The sequence below is a fragment of the Eptatretus burgeri genome, chromosome 18 (genome assembly GCF_056783735.1).
Source record: "Eptatretus burgeri isolate ZD-2024b chromosome 18, Ebu_testis_v1, whole genome shotgun sequence".
Lineage (NCBI taxonomy): Eukaryota > Metazoa > Chordata > Myxini > Myxiniformes > Myxinidae > Eptatretus > Eptatretus burgeri.
Genome location: NC_140978.1, coordinates 7,971,414 through 7,987,242, shown reverse-complemented (window position 1 = coordinate 7,987,242; position 15,829 = coordinate 7,971,414). Strand labels below are relative to the sequence as shown.

The window sequence follows — 15,829 nt, the reverse complement described above, 5'->3', positions numbered from 1 at the left end:
TTTTGTAACTTCGCATATCAGAGGCCTATAGAGGTCCCTTTCAGTGCACAAAATTTTGAAGGTCAAGGTCAAAGGTCAAGGTCACTTTGTCGCAAATCAGGGGAGTCGAAGAAACCCTTATTTTTTTGAGTAATTTTGATCGGATCGTCTTTAAACTTCATGGGAATATAGTTCATGGTCTGGCGCTCAGCTGATTAATTTTTGGTGGCGATTGGCCTTGACCTTCATGGTTAACGCCTGAGGTCAAACATATTTGACCCCAAGGTCAAATTTTCAAGTTTTAGGAACCATATCGTGTAGTACCTCAAATTGAACACCTCGATGAGTGCTTTCTAGATATGTCAAGCTTGAGACATTATGACGTCATTTGGTGACGTTTATGAGGCAAACGCATATTTTTCATGGTTACTCTGTAGAACGATTCTCATCGGAATCTCTCGTAGGCAGATATTCCTCAAGGAGTCGCTCCTGGTGGATAGCAGCTCTGTTCACCTCAGTTTGACCTTAAATAAGTCACACGTGGTCACCTTTTGGCAAGATACGGGTCACCCTGTGGGTGACATTGGTTTCTTTTATTTATTAATGAACATGGAAGTATTAGATCAAAATGGCGATGTTTATTTTATGCTGAAAAATAAATTGTTCTTTGTCTACACGAAATGTTTGACATTTTAAAATAAATCATTTCAAGAAAATAAAAAAGATAGCTCCAGCAAACTATACCGCTGAGGTTGTTTGCATTGATCAAATTCTCCCGAAGAGTACTTGACTGAATCGGGAATTGATTTTTTTAATAATTTTTTCGTTGCCTGATTTTAACGAAACTTTATAATGCACACCGCAGGCAAATGGTGAGTAAGGTGGGCCAAAAATTTTTGTGCTATCGTGTACCGTTTGGGCTGTATTTCGGATACATACGTACATACATACATACATACATACATACATGATGAGAGTTTTAGTAATATATATACATATATATATATGTAAATATATACATATATATATACAGTGATGCGCCACTTAACGATGGGGATACGTTCTGAGAAATGCGTCGTTGAGGCCTAAGTCACATTTGGCACGGCGGCCGTAGGGTTTACAAAATCCACGGCCACTAGCAATTATACGGCGGCCGCAGTATTTCCACGGTCACACAATGTAGCAGTCACATATGTTTTTATTTTTCGGGGAGCCGCACGGCGTATTTATAAATTGTGAAGACCGAAAACGTGGGGTTGCCGTACGGACTTTGATTTGATGTCGCACGGTGACCTTAGGGCGTCCCTGCGGCGGCCATAGAATTTTCAAGGCAGATGCAAGGTAGCCTCAAGGTGCCCGCAAGGCGACCGCAGGGGGGCCCTAAGGCGAACGTGCGGCCAGACGGACGGTTACGAGTGAGTATATATACCAGTTCTTTTTTTACTGAAATAAAAATATAACAGTTCGGAATATACTAGTATATATATATAACTGAATATACCAGTTCGGAGTACCGTGGTGCCCCCAGAATCCGAACGCCCCATTGTTTGAACAAATTGGAATCCGAACAATTTTTTCGAGAAAATTTTGCCCTAAAAACCGAACACAACATGACATTCATGTTTGTTCACGTGCGTCTCCCCCACCTGTTTGAGCCGCATCTTCGCGCTTTGTTCATTCAGTTCGTCGGTGGAAGTCCTCGTGAAAGCATCTCTCGTGTGTCGATCGCTACTTTACCTCGTGTTTTCACCTTGATTTGTGCTGTTTTTTTTTTTTACTCATTTTGTGTTTTAATTAATAACAAAAAAGCAATCCGATCACGTGGTGTGACGGACTGTCGGGCAAGGATTTAATTTCACAGAAAAACCGGTTGTAATTTGGAATATCCATGATTACCTCATCCCGATGCGTTTGATGAAAGTGAGTGTGGTCCTGGGGGCATCATGTTTGAGCTGCCCTGGGGGCAGCGCTCTCGCAGAGTGCGCGAGTGATCAGAACCCAGGACGGAGCTCGAGCCTGTGTGGACCTTTGGATGTGGTGATTGTATCAGTTTACATACAATACACCGCCACCGAAGGTCATTTGCTCATCTTATTTTACCTTAAACATGTGGAATTTCAGTTGAAAGTGGGTTTTCTTGGGGTCCAGGAACGGATTAATTCACTTTCCATTATTTCTTATTGGGAAAATAGTTTTGGAATCCGAACTTTTTGCGATCCGAACAGCCTCCTGGAACGAATTAAATTCGGTTTCTGGGGGCACCACTGTCTCGGCAAACACCTATACTCCGATCTCTAGCGGTAGCGCACGGTGGACGGTCAAACATATTTGACCCCAAGGTCAAATTTTCAAGTTTTAGGAACCATATCGTGTAGTACCTCAAATTGAACACCTCGATGAGTGCTTTCTAGATATGTCAAGCTTGAGACATTATGACGTCATTTGGTGACGTTATGAGGCAAAAGCATATTTTTCATGGTTACTCTGTAGAACAATTCTCATCGGAATCTCTTGTAGGCAGATATTCCTCAAGGAGTCGCTCCTGGTGGATAGCAGCTCTGTTCACTTCAGTGTGACCTTAAAGAAGTCACACGTGGTCACCTTTTGGCAAGATACGGGTCACCCTGCGGGTGACATTGGTTTATTTGTTTGTTTGTTTGTGTGCAGGATATCTCAAAAAGTTGTTGATGGATCCGGATGATATTTTGTGGACATGTTGGGTGTGTGGCAAGAATGAATTGGTGAAGTTCCGAATCCAGATCTGGATACGAGCATTATTTAATTTTTTAAGTGATTTTTCTTCATTGAGAGAAAGGGCCAAAAAACGATACATTACTGTATAGCATGATATTTCAAAAATGTATTGGGCCCGATATGTTCTCGTGGATCGGGCATTACATGGCGGGGGTATGCGCTCTACTGAGTGCCCCTCTAGTTAATGATATGGAATTGTTTATGCAGAGTTCTCCAAAGCTTATACAACAGCAGTATATCAGAAAATAATCTGAGGTAAACTGGGTTGGTTCTTCTTGAGAGCATCCGATCCTTTATTATTTTGTTGCTGTTGGTGGTGGACCTCGAGGTCCACGGTGGGGGCATGGTCAACGTGTGGGGGGGGGCACGGTGGGGCACGTGGGGGACGTGGGGCACGGTCAACGAGCGTATTATGAGATTAAGGATTCGTCACTCCTTAGGTGTCATTTCCCTGGTCTCTATTTATGCTCCGACTGAGGCGAGTGATCTCACCGTGAGGGATGCATTCTACGCCACACTCGAGTCTGTGGTTGATCAGTGCCCCAGACGAGATACACTTCTAGTCTTGGGGGATTTCAATGCATCGACTGGAACTGATAGGGACGGTTATGAGGTGTGTGTTGGTCCCCATGGGTCAGGAACTATGAACCAGAATAGCACTAAGTTCCTTGATTTTGCAAGAAGTCATGGACTTAGGGTGGCTGGTTCATGGTTTCAGCGCCCACAAGCTCATCGCTGGACTTGGTATTCCAACGCTGGCGGTGTGGCAAAGGAGATTGACCATGTCCTCATTGACGGTCGTTGGAGGATGATCCAGAACTGCAGGGTCTACCGGAGTGCTCGGTTCCTCAATACTGACCACAGGCTTGTTGTAGCAACTCTAAAGCTGCACCTTAAATCCTGGAGAATGGTACGGTGATCAAGCTGCGGTGCATCATTTGGGAATGTCAAGATCTCGGACCTTGATTTTGCAGATGATGCAGTCATCTTTGCGGAGACTTTAGACATCCTCTTGGGGGCCCTCGAGGTGCTGAATGAGGAGTCGGAGCCGCTGGGATTATGGGTTTCTTGGGTCAAAACGAAGATCCAGGCTTTCGGTGACATCTTGGATGCTGCTGTCCTGTCTGTGTCTGTTTGTGGTGAGGATGTTGAGGTCGTGGAGAGATTCACTTACCTTGGCAGTGATATTCATGTCTCTGCTGGCTGCGAGTCAGAGGTCAATAGACGTCTGGGTCGGGCCTGGGGAGTCATGGATTCACTGGATCATGAGGTGTGGCGCTGCCGGTACCTGTGCGGGAGGACGAAAGTCCGAGTCTTCAGGTCCTTGGTACTTCCAGTCTTGCTCTATGGGTGCGAGACTTGGACTCTGACCAAGGATCTGAGACGGAGACTTAATTCCTTTGGTACCAGGTGTCTTCGGAGAATTCTTGGCTATCGCTGGTCGGATTTTGTGTCCAACGAGCGATTGCTGAGAGAGACTCGGATGAGATTTGTTACCTGCAAAGTCCGTGAGCGTCAGTTGCGGCTGTATGGACATGTGGCTCGTTTTCCTGACGCTGATCCTGCTCACCAGATTCTCTCAGCGAGGGAGTCTCATGAGTGGAGGAGGCCAGTGGGCCGACCACGTGCCTCATGGTTGCAGCAGGTTGACCATCATCTCAAGGAGATGGGGATGGGCCTGGCATCTGCCTGGGGGATGGCCAGACGGAGGCCCCTAGAGTACCGGCGGAAAGTGGACGCAGCGACGCGCTGCTCTGGCACATGCTCCCATACTTCACCTACCTGACCTAGTGGTGGAGAGGAGGGGAGGGGGTGGTTTTGGCAGGGATTCGGTCTGAGATTTCAGCCACATTGTTTTCCAAATTTGATTGTATGAGGACGTGTTTGTGTGTGTGTGTGTGTGTGTGTGTGTGTGTGTGTGTGTGTGTGTGTGTGTGTGTGTGTGTGTGTGTGTGTGTGTGCGCGCGTGCGCTTCTCACACAATTTAGATCCTCATGCCCTCTTTACATCTGCGGCCTCTGCCACTCAAGGCTCTCGGGATCTGTGGTGTATCTCTCTTGAGCTCTGGTTCACACTCAGACCATGCTCTCAGCCCTTTAACTTTGCACCTTTTTATTAATTCATCTGTTATTCTTTCAGCACCAACACCGAAATGGCATCCATGTTTGAAAACAGCTCAATCACATGCATCTCTTGCTAAGATGAGGATTCATCTCTGTGGGAGGTGCTTTCATTCTTCACATCCACACGCTCTTCACACCTTCTTCGCACAATGTCACTCCATTATCATTCCCTATACATTTTGATCCATGCGCCTCATTATCATTTAATCTCATCCCTAATCCCGTTGGGACGAGAAAAAGGAGGAGGAAGGCATTCCATCCAGAAAGTCCTCCAATTAAATCCGAATTAACTATCTGCAATTTCAGTTTTTATAACCAATTCAATCCTTTCTTTACAACTTAAAAAACGTCAATATGACGAAGTCTTCTGAATCCTCTATCGTTATGTCTCACCCATCAGCTGTGGAGAACGCAAAGGGTGGACAATTATGGATCATCATGTGATTGAGCGAAAGTGGCTACACCATTCGATTGCTTGCCACTCCATTTTACTTGAGTCGCTACACTAGCGATTGCAACTCCTGCTAGTGTGGTGCCCACATCGGAAATCAAACCCGGGCCCACCTGGGTGTAAACCAGGTATTCTAACCACGAGACCATGTGTGTACAATATCGATAAATCAGCAAAATTTTGGGAGGGGTTTGGAGTGGTTTAACGGGTGTAGAAAAGATTGTAATTATGGATGGGGGATGACTTGAGATGGTGGTGAACAGGTCTTGAAGACCTGTAGGAAAGAATGACATTGGAGAGAGTATGGAAGGTGGTTACACAGGTGGGAAAAAAGAGGAACTAGAAGGGCACTCCTCATACCTCCGTCCTGTAATGCCTGATCCACAAGAACATATCTGGTCCAATACATTTTTGAAATATGCTACACTCCATGGCCAAAAGTATGCAGCCACCTGCTCGTCCAACATCTCATTCCAAAATCATGGGCATTGATATGGAATTGGTCCCCCCCCCCTTTGCTGCTATAACAGCCTCCACTCTTCTGGAAAGGCTTTCCACTAGATGGTGGAACATTACTGCGGGGATTTGCTGCCATTCAGCCACAAGAGCATAAGTGAGATCGGGCACTGATGTTGGACGATTCGGTCTGGCTCGCAGTCGGCGTTCCAAGTCATCCCAAAAGTGTTCGATGAGATTGAGGTTAGGGCTCTGTACAGGCCAGTCAAGTTTTTCCACACCGATCTCGACAAACCATTTCTGTATGGACTAGGCTTTGTGCACCGGGGCATTGTCATGCTGAAACAGGAAAGGGCCTTCCCCAAACTGTTGCCACAAAGTTGGAAGCTCAGAATCATCTAGAATGTCATTGTTTGCTGTAGTTCTAAGATTTCCCTTCACTTGAGCTAAGGGGCCAAGCCCGAACCATGAAAAACAGCCCCAGACCTTTATTCCTCCTCCACCAAACGTTACAGTTGGCACGATGCATTCAGGCAGGTAGCGTTCTTCTGGTATCCGCCAAACCCAGATTCATCCGTCAGACTGCCAGATGGTGAAGCGTGATTCATCAATCCAGAGAATGCGTTTCCACTGCTCCAGTATCCAATGGCGGTGAGTTTTACACTACTCCAGCCGACGCTTGGCATTGTGCATCGTGATCTTAAGGCCCGATCACACCTTGACGTTTTAGCCAGCAATGGCAACGTATCAAAATGTATGTAAAACGCTGGCTTACGCTGAACTTTTGATGTTTTTTTTAAAGATTCGGACGTATTCATAACAAGTTGGTCATATGCACAACATATTAGTAACGGACACAGAACGTTTCATTGTCCTATAGATAACTTATACCAACGAATGCTTAGCCTGTTGTTGGCGTTCACAACCTATTCCCAACGATAGTCTAACTTATGCATAGCACGCTTCACGTATCGCCGACGATCACGTGACGTAGCCTGTTAAAAGGCTGCCGCACAATGATTGAAATCATAACCGCCGGAGAAATGGAAGTGTCAACATCGCAGTCACACCTTGGTGATCTTGCCAGCGTATGCCGACCTGAAAAATGCATCTAAAACGCTGGAGCACGTCGAATACGGTATGGGTAAGTTTGGTATACGTGAATAGAACGCTAAAGTACGCTATCATACGTCGCAGTAAGTGGAGTACGTCTTGTACTTTCAAACGTGTTAAACATTTTACGACGTACTTGCCGTATGCCTCACACGTTCCGCATGCGATGGGAATGTTTTACGCACGATATGCGATCGTTGGCACATGTCGACAAAAGTTACTTGTAAGTTACTCATAAGTCGAAACACGTCAATGTAATGGTTAGCGTCAGTGTTCCAGACTCCATGTTTTTTTATTTTTATTTTTTCTTCGGTATGACGGTGATGTTGACACTTCGATTTCTAGTGCGGTTACAATATAATATAATTAATAGGCTGCCGCTCAACGATTTAAATCATAACCGCACTAGAAATCGAAGTGTCAACATGACCGTCATACCGGAGAAAAAAAACAAAACAAAACCAGGGAGTCTGGAACACTGACGCTAACCATTACCTTGACGTGTTTCGACTTATGAGTAACTTACAAGTAACGTGTGTGGACGTGTGTCAACGATCGCGTAACGTGCCTACAACTTATGGCCAGCGTAGCGGAACGTGTGGTGAGGCATACGCCGGCATAAGTCGTAAAATTTCAGGCATGAAAAAATTTGAGGACAACCGCAAAGTACAACGATGAAAGCCAGCGTACTACGACGTATGGCAGTGTTTTTCAGCGTGCTCTCAATGTTTCCAAAACTTACCCATAACGTACACGACGTGTGCCAGCGTTTTAGACAAATTTTTCAAAAATCGGCATAAGCTGGCTAAAACGTCAAAGTGTGACTGGGCCTTTTGGCTTGTGTGCGGCTGCTCGGCCATGGAAACCCATTTCATGAAGCTCTCGATGAACAGTGCTTGTGCTGACGTTGATTCCAGTCAGTTTGGAACACAGTAGTGAGTGTTGCAACCGACGACAGACGATTTTTCCGTGTTACGCACTTCAGCACTCGGCGGTCCCGTTCTGTGAGCTTGTGTGGCCTACCACTTCACGGCTGAGCTGTTGTTCCTCCGAGACATTTCCACTTCACAATAACAGCACTTACAGTTGATCATGGCAGCTCTAGCAGGGCAGAAATTTGATGAACTGACTTGTTGGAAAGGTGGCATCCTATGATTGTGCCACGTTGAAAGTCACCGAGTTCTTCAGTACGGCCCATTCCCCTGCCAATGTTTGTCTATGGAGATTGCATGGCTGTGTGCTTGATTTTATACTCCTGTCAGCAATGGGTGTAGCTGAAATAGCCAAATCCACCAATTAGAAGGGATGTCCGCATACTTTTGGCCATGTAGTGTGTGTATCATTTTTGGCCCGATCTCTCAACGTTGAAGAATCACCTTAAATATTCTAGGAGTCTGATCTGGATTCGGATCTTCACCACAATCAAATCAATTTGCCGTGGTCGCACACCCAACCTGTCCACCAAGTTTCATCTGAATCCGGCCACAACTTTTTGAGATCATTCCATATATCGGTATAGTCCTATCTCTCTATGGTGAAGAATCACTTGAAAAAATTATCAGATCCGGATCTGGATCTTCACCAAAATCAAATAATTTCTTCCTTGTCACAAACCCTACATGTCCACCAAGTTTCATCCGAATCCGTCCACTACTTTTTAAGATATTGTGCTATATATAGTTTTTGGCCCAATCTCTCAATGATGAAGAATCACTTTAAAATTCTAGTAGTCAGATCCAGATCTGGATCTTCACCAAAATCCAATAATTTTATCCTTGTCACACACCCAACATGTCCACAAAATTTCATCCGGATCCATCAACAACTTTTTGAGATATCCTGCGCACAAACAAACAAATGAAATTGCTCGTTGAGCAAGGAATTGCCAGAATAACTTTGTCATATCTCCATGATCTCTGAAAAAAACAAAAACCTGGAAATCAATTTGGTTCTTATAAATCGATAGTGCTACTGTTTAATGAGTTATAGCACTTAGTTTGGTCATGATCATAACTTGGAAGTCAATCGGACTTGAAATGGCGTTTTTATCGCAATTTGAAAGTGTTGACCCGACCCCCCCTGACATTCGACCCCCGACCGCTAAGAAGGGTGTTGGTGTGACACCCCAATGAGACATATGGTTGGATGCAGAATTGGAAGATGCACAGTTTGGATTTGGTTTGAAGTCGATACAACCATTTTAGCGGACGTTGTTGCGAAAATATGAATTTCGGTTTTTCGGTGACCTTGACCTTTGACCTAGATTCACCAAAAACGACAAGTGTCTAAGTTGGACCATGGCCGACGTCTGTACACAGTTTGGTCATGATCGCTGAAACGGTGTGGCTGCTACAGGGTAAACAAACACACAAACAGACAGACAGACACACAGAATGACACACACAACCGACCAACATAATTGCCGAAATCCGAAGGATTCCGGCAATTAACAAACGGACAGACGGGTGAAATCATAACCTCCTTCACCTTCGGTGGCGGAGGTAATAAATGAGTTGAGGTGAAGTGCTCGGTCTTCCACAATATCCTGAGGGAGCGTGACCTTCCATTCCTATCTATGCTCAAGGGGCTCGCGTGCATGCCTACCGCACCCCCCAATTGCCCCTCAGCTCAACCCGAGCCAGAGCCGTACTCGCTTACTCAGTGTGGTGCCATCCTGGTTCTCACCATATCAAATTTGTCTGATGGTGGTTCCCCTGCTGGCATTCCTGCTTGTTTCTCTCAGTCCATTCTAATAATTTCACTCATAAGTGCCGTTCTCACACTTGCATTCGTACACTCATGCTCACTTTCACCCTCGCTCATGGCGGCTCCAGCACAAGCATCTTACGTGCAGGACTCACCTTCACCCTGCACTGTGCGCACTCAGGTACACACACCTCTCTGGGAAGAGTCCGTGTCCAGGCCTCTGTTAACTGGATTTGCTCCCTAACCTTTGTCATCAAATTTTCAACAAACCTTTATTATGAGAATATGGAAAACACCAATTAATACAATTTCTTAGCTGCTGTTTTCATCAAGTTTAGTTTGAATGGAAAACAGACGCAGACGGGTTTGCATTTTGAGACGCTTTCTCGTGTTGTTGTTGTTGTTTGCTTTGCAAGATATTAAGGCACTTATTACTTAGTTGATTTTGCTGTAAGGTTATTTTTAAACTTTTTTTTTTGTTCTCTCTTTCCCCTCCAAACACAGCGGCCCCAACAGAGGACATTACATCACAATAGTGAAAAGCCATGGTTTTTGGCTCCTGTTTGATGATGACATTGTTGAGGTGAGTACATGTGAGATGTGTGCACATCATGGCAGCACAATGAGGTTTTTTTTTTTTGTGCACCCACCCAAAAGGAGGATTGCAAATTATAAAGGGAACTCGCAGTTAGGTCAAATGTTTAAAAGACACAAATCTGCAAGTGCATCATATGCCCTGTCTCGACCCTATTAGCCATTTTCCAAGCTCGCTGTGTCCCTTGCTGTACATTTTACCTCCTGCAGTGTAAGCCATGTGCCTTTAACATGAAGATGCATTTTTGGTCGACTGGTGTTATCCACACTGAACAATGGTTTGGCTTGCCGCATATGCAAACCTCTTTTTAACCAACTAACAGCAGGCAAGGCAAGAAGGAGGCTGCAATGTTCTCCTTGAGCCTTTTTTCGACCTTTCAGTCTCGTTTAGTCTTCCTCAGTACAAACGTAAGCTATAACATCACCTCCACATCATCTATCAATTCCTGCCTGCACCGCAGACCATGCACACTGCACTTGCTGGCTTTTCCGTGCACGTCCCCAATTCCGTAACGGCGTCGCTTTCATCGCTTTATCCCAATGAAAAAAACTCCCTGCAAAACATTGACACACCTTAATGAGTGCAAAAAAATCTCTGAGCGATACATTTTGTAGGTTCATACAAGATGGCAGATGTCTCTGGCGCCAGGTGTCTTGTTGTATTATTTTAACTTTTCTCTGCCTTATTGCCAAACCTTTTACTCTTTCGTCACAATTTGTTTTCCTTCCCTTTTTTTTTCTCACCCTCTTTGTTGGCAGAAAATAGACCCACAAGCTATTGAAGAGTTCTATGGCCTGACAACGGATGTCTCAAAAAACTCTGAGTCTGGTTACATCCTGTTTTACCAGTCGAGGGAGTGAGAGATGTGTGGGAGCAAAAAAAAAAAAGTCATTACGCGAATCCCTCCGAAAGGTCGACAAACACGTTCTTCCATGTGTCCATGAATGGCTTTTGCAGGGTGTTGCACAATGAAGATGCTCTTCATTAGAGACTACAAGCTGTCTGCTCCTTTAGTCTGTCCGTTTAGTACATTTATCCCATTTTTCAGTTTTTGGGGTATTTTGGTTTTTTACGATTTGGGAGCATTGGCAAGTTCGAGTTCTGCAGCTCGAGCCGCTAACAATGGCAGTTTAAAAATTCCTTCTAAAGGTCGGTTAATACCGAACAACGGAGCCAAGTACAAATGAAGAAAATGATATCGGCTAACAATTTGTTGTGTTATCGTTATTGTTGTTTTGGGGGGGGGGGGGGTTCCCATCCTTATTTTTGCAACCACATTGGTCTTCTTCAGGGCAAGGTGCTCTCGATGGCACCAGCCAAAAAAAAAAAGAAATCTTAAAAATTTCTTAAAAAAGAAATCGGAAAAAGCGGGGCGAGTGGTTTAAAAACTGCTTTTCGTCCAAACTGTTTCGTATTTACAAATCGTCACGATAACAACATGGAGAATATCAATCGTGACGACCGTCGTTTCCTAACTTGTGTTGAAAAGGTTGTGCTCATCAGGTAACAGATGTTCTTCGTGGTATCCCTCATAGCTTACTTGTTAATGGCACGAAGGTTGAGCCCAGGTGGCTTTTACATTACCTTCCTTTTATTTGTCAACCTGCAAAAAAAAAACAAAAAAAACCTTTCTTAGTGATGCACCTGCCATGCCGATGCAGTCCTTTGCCTGTTTATTTATACTCCGACCTCGTCATTTCACCTTTGATAATCCCCACTGTTACTGTGGTCTCCATTTCTCATGCCTAATAATTATGTTGTCTGGCAGTAATTTACTTTACCCTTCATGTGAGATAAATAATGTTGGCAGGAAAAAAGTCGATAAAATGCTGCATACAAGGTTCCTCGTGCGTTGCATTTGCGGAGAATGTGTGAATATACTGACGTGGAACATATGCAAGCCGTTGTTTATGTTGCAAGAATTGTGGATGTTTATTCTTGAGCCTGAAAACGCCTTTATAAACCTTTTTGTTTTAACGACGTGTACTCATAATGCCTCGAGTTTCTGGCGAATAATTGGGATTTGTAGATCATCGATATGGCGGTGACCGATAAGATTTTCCCGGTGATTTTATTTTATTTTTTTTTGCAAAGGCCCCCTCTTACCCTGACAAGACGACCCCACCACCTTGAGATGCTCTCGCTCAATTGTGCTCAAGATAGTGGAAAAAAAAATCCACATCCTTCTATTAGTGGTCAAGGGAATTGGATGTCGACCACTGAGGCCCAAAATATAGTCCCATCAGGAATGCAGAAGTAAGCAGTGACTTGCGTTGTAATATCAAAATCTTCATTGAGTTTGAATGCTTTTCCTTTCACTTGTAGATCCTCGTTTCTTGGTGCCACATTAAGGTGAACTGCATAATTCAAAACCTGCTGCGATTGATCGAGGAAGTAATCTAATAGCCTAGCATTATCTCACATGCACAAACCCCTTTTGATCACATACATGTACCTTACATGCTCGAACACTATTTGACCAAGTGTTTTCGTTTTTTTTTTGGTCACCTTGCCACAACTGTTGAAAAGGTGTTGTTTAACTTGTGAAACACCCCATCGTTTTGATTAAACCAGGACTTGTCAGAAACTCGATTGATGGTACTCATATGTAGCCTTATTTTCGGAGAATGCTGCAGGTAAAATGTACTGTCAGATTTCAACATGCTGCTGATGTCCAAAACGTAAACCTTTGGAACTAGCTTGACAAAGCCATTTCACCTCGATGTCTGAAATGGATGGAGCTCATCATTGTTTTAAAACATCTCTCTTCATATCGAGGGGTTTTGGGTGGCACTATATTTGTGCCCATACCCATTTACCTTGACACCAAGAGTCGATCACAGATGTGGATTCGTATCGCATGAAGGACTGGATCAGATGATTGCTCCTTACATGTGAAGGTCTGTGTTTTTCCCAACAATTGTGTACAGACATGGTAATTCTCCTGACACGAGCTATTTTTTTTCCCCTTGAGATGCTCATGAAGAATCCACTTCGATGATACTGCCATCTTCACCTGGAAATAAACAGACAACCTTTGGAATGCTTGTCCAGCATCCGAATAATTCAGTAATCACCATCACCACACTCTTCACATTTAAGATGGCGTACTTGTTTCACGAGAAGTGGTGGATTCATGATGATCCGAACCATGAACTGCTTGTTTCTGCAAATGTGGGAGTTCTTGTATACGAACATGAACAAGAGTGAACATGAGGAAACAAGATTGCATCCATCTGATAACTAGACCAGCATCAAATAGCGGTGATATAAAGCACAGGAATTGGACCGATCTTTGCAGTCAGATCAGCTTGTCTTACCATTTCATGCTGTGCTTCGGAAGGGGATGCTGACATATTGTTCCTGAAACTGCAAGGGAAAATAGCTTGTTCATTCATGGTAGGAATCGATTTTGAATCGAGCAACATGATTTGTCGAAAAACAAACTTGGAGCCAAATTTTATTCGAAGGCCAGAAAATTAACAGATTGTGCAACGAAATGGGCGCTGCCCTGACAGTAGTCGGTCCCATGAGTCCATGTCGTTCACAGCTGTACTTTTGTGGTATCTGTTATTCTGTGGGGTTGAGGTCTTGCAAGGGCTTTTCCAGGTGTGGAAAGGAGATGGCATTTGAAGCTTAAGGATACCAAGCATATTGTTGCATCTTGGCTAATACATGAAGCAAAATATTCACATAAAATAGCCCTAAGCATCCACTTGGAAATTTCGAGCAGAGCTTCCTTGAAATTCCACCTTCATTTTGTTTTTTTTAAAATTGGATCTAAGGCTCACAGTGGAGCTACACACACACGCACACACACTGAGTTTGGGGTAAGTGCTATCACGTTTCGGGATACTATGGGTATCAGCAACACCGCAACAATGGCGCCACCTTTCTCACCGCACTCAGCAGGGCATCTTCTTGGGATGAATTTCCTTCTCCCCGTGGATGCCAACATTTGGGGATTGTCCATGCTCAACCTTTTAAATGCTGACCATCAAGCAAGGAAGCAGCATGTACTATTTTTGAAGTCTTTGATATGATTTGTCAGGGGTTTGAACCACCAACCTCCCAGACTCTGAAAGGATGCTTTAACCATTACACCACCAGGTCTGGTGTTGGCTTGTTCTTGCAAGCATGGATACATATTTGATCATTGGGTGTTGTGCATGCTATTACATTACTTACTGGGATGTTTGAAGCCGATTAGGTGATCACGCACCATTTGGTCTTTACGAGACTTCCCATAACATGGACCATACAAGTGCAAGAAAAAGCATTCTCATTGGGTTTACAGTTAGATTTTACGTTGTACCGGTGGTTACTTCCTTGAGTTTTGAAGAATTCTGAGGTGTGACAAAAAAATTATTTGTGTGTGAGGGAAGGGTGGCACCTGATTGGCAACTCGGTTTTTATAAAGTATCCTTGTGTGGAATCTTTTTTTTTATTTTTCATCAGGTGAGCTGTTTTTCAGACCCACGCTGTTCGGGCCGTGTACACCTCCTATAGTCGTTTCACTTTGGGTTTCAAGGACTGAAAATAAACTCCAAGTTGATGGTCAGGTTTTCAGAATGGTATTTGCAAGGGGAGTAGGGGGATGATGGGGGCCCAAACCGATTAATCTATGAAAAGCATAAATTTTTTTTTGTTTCTTAATTAAAAAAAAATTTTTAATTGTGAATAGTAAGGTCTTTATGTCTATTTCCTAACTGCTGGAATTATCTCGCATGTTTTTGATTGCAGTACTTCGAATTGTTGCTTTCCCATGCAGGAGATTAGTTAACACCGAGCGTAGCCTGCTCGGTGCCACCAATCGAGCTCCAGTCTTTCCATTTGTCGCAGCAACATCTGGCTGCTTGTGCTCTTCTTTCTGAAGTGTGCTCCTTCCGCGTTCACGCATATCCCCGTCTTGAGATCTGAGCGGTGGAAAGTGCAATTTGTGCCCCCAAGCCGGTATTTGTTTGTTCCCTTTATTTTTATTTTTTTGAGGGTTGGCCTACACATACATCCAGGCAGTGTGGATGCGTCTCACCTACGTTGAGGATGTTTGCACCAAATGCTTCACGCTTGCGTGATGAATTTGTCGTACATGACCTTATCGAATAAATTTTGTACTTTTTTTTTGTTTGTTTTAAAAGGGGATTGATTTGGGATTAAATGGTATTTAGAAGTATACAAATATTGTAAATTATAATAAGAAATGCACTTTTTTCAATAAATTCGGCAAAAATGCTATGTACGGTTTTGTGTGTGTGCGCTCTACATTCGAGAATGTGTAAACGTTGATGGAATCAGGTCTGAGTGACCTGTGTTGGAAAGGTACCTTTCATTTGTTTTTGTATACAAAGTTAAAGCTTGTGGAGGAGCTAAAACATACAATGGATGATGATGTAAGAGCAAAAGGAATCATACCAACAGCAGGGTCAAGAGAGACTTGGACAAAAGAGATTTGGGGAAGGACCCATGAGTGGAAAGATGGATAAAACAATTTAGCAAACTCAAGAAGGAAAACCTGGAAACTTGGAAAGAGGTAGGCTTCGGGAGGGTTAACTGGGGTAGAAAATATCATGCTTTTGGAAGGGAGATGACCTGACATAGTTTAGTGTCTCTCAAGGTCTTCTCGAATCATTTCTGTTCTTTAGACACATTACC

At 43.9% G+C, this 15,829-nt stretch overlaps 1 protein-coding gene across 3 annotated transcripts in view; it reads left to right on the top strand.

The window, feature by feature from the left end:
* The window catches only part of USP46 (ubiquitin specific peptidase 46), an 82,730-nt gene extending 67,318 nt beyond the window's left edge, over nt 1–15,412 (top strand). For all 3 annotated transcript variants that reach the window (XM_085864296.1, XM_085864294.1, XM_085864295.1), the window contains exons 8-9: nt 10,087–10,165; nt 10,936–15,412. In XM_085864296.1, coding sequence (XP_085720422.1) covers nt 10,087–10,165; nt 10,936–11,037 — 181 coding nt within the window. In that variant the 3' untranslated portion in view covers nt 11,038–15,412. The remainder of the gene's footprint in view (nt 1–10,086; nt 10,166–10,935) is intronic.
* The last annotated feature ends 417 nt before the right edge of the window (nt 15,413–15,829 follow it).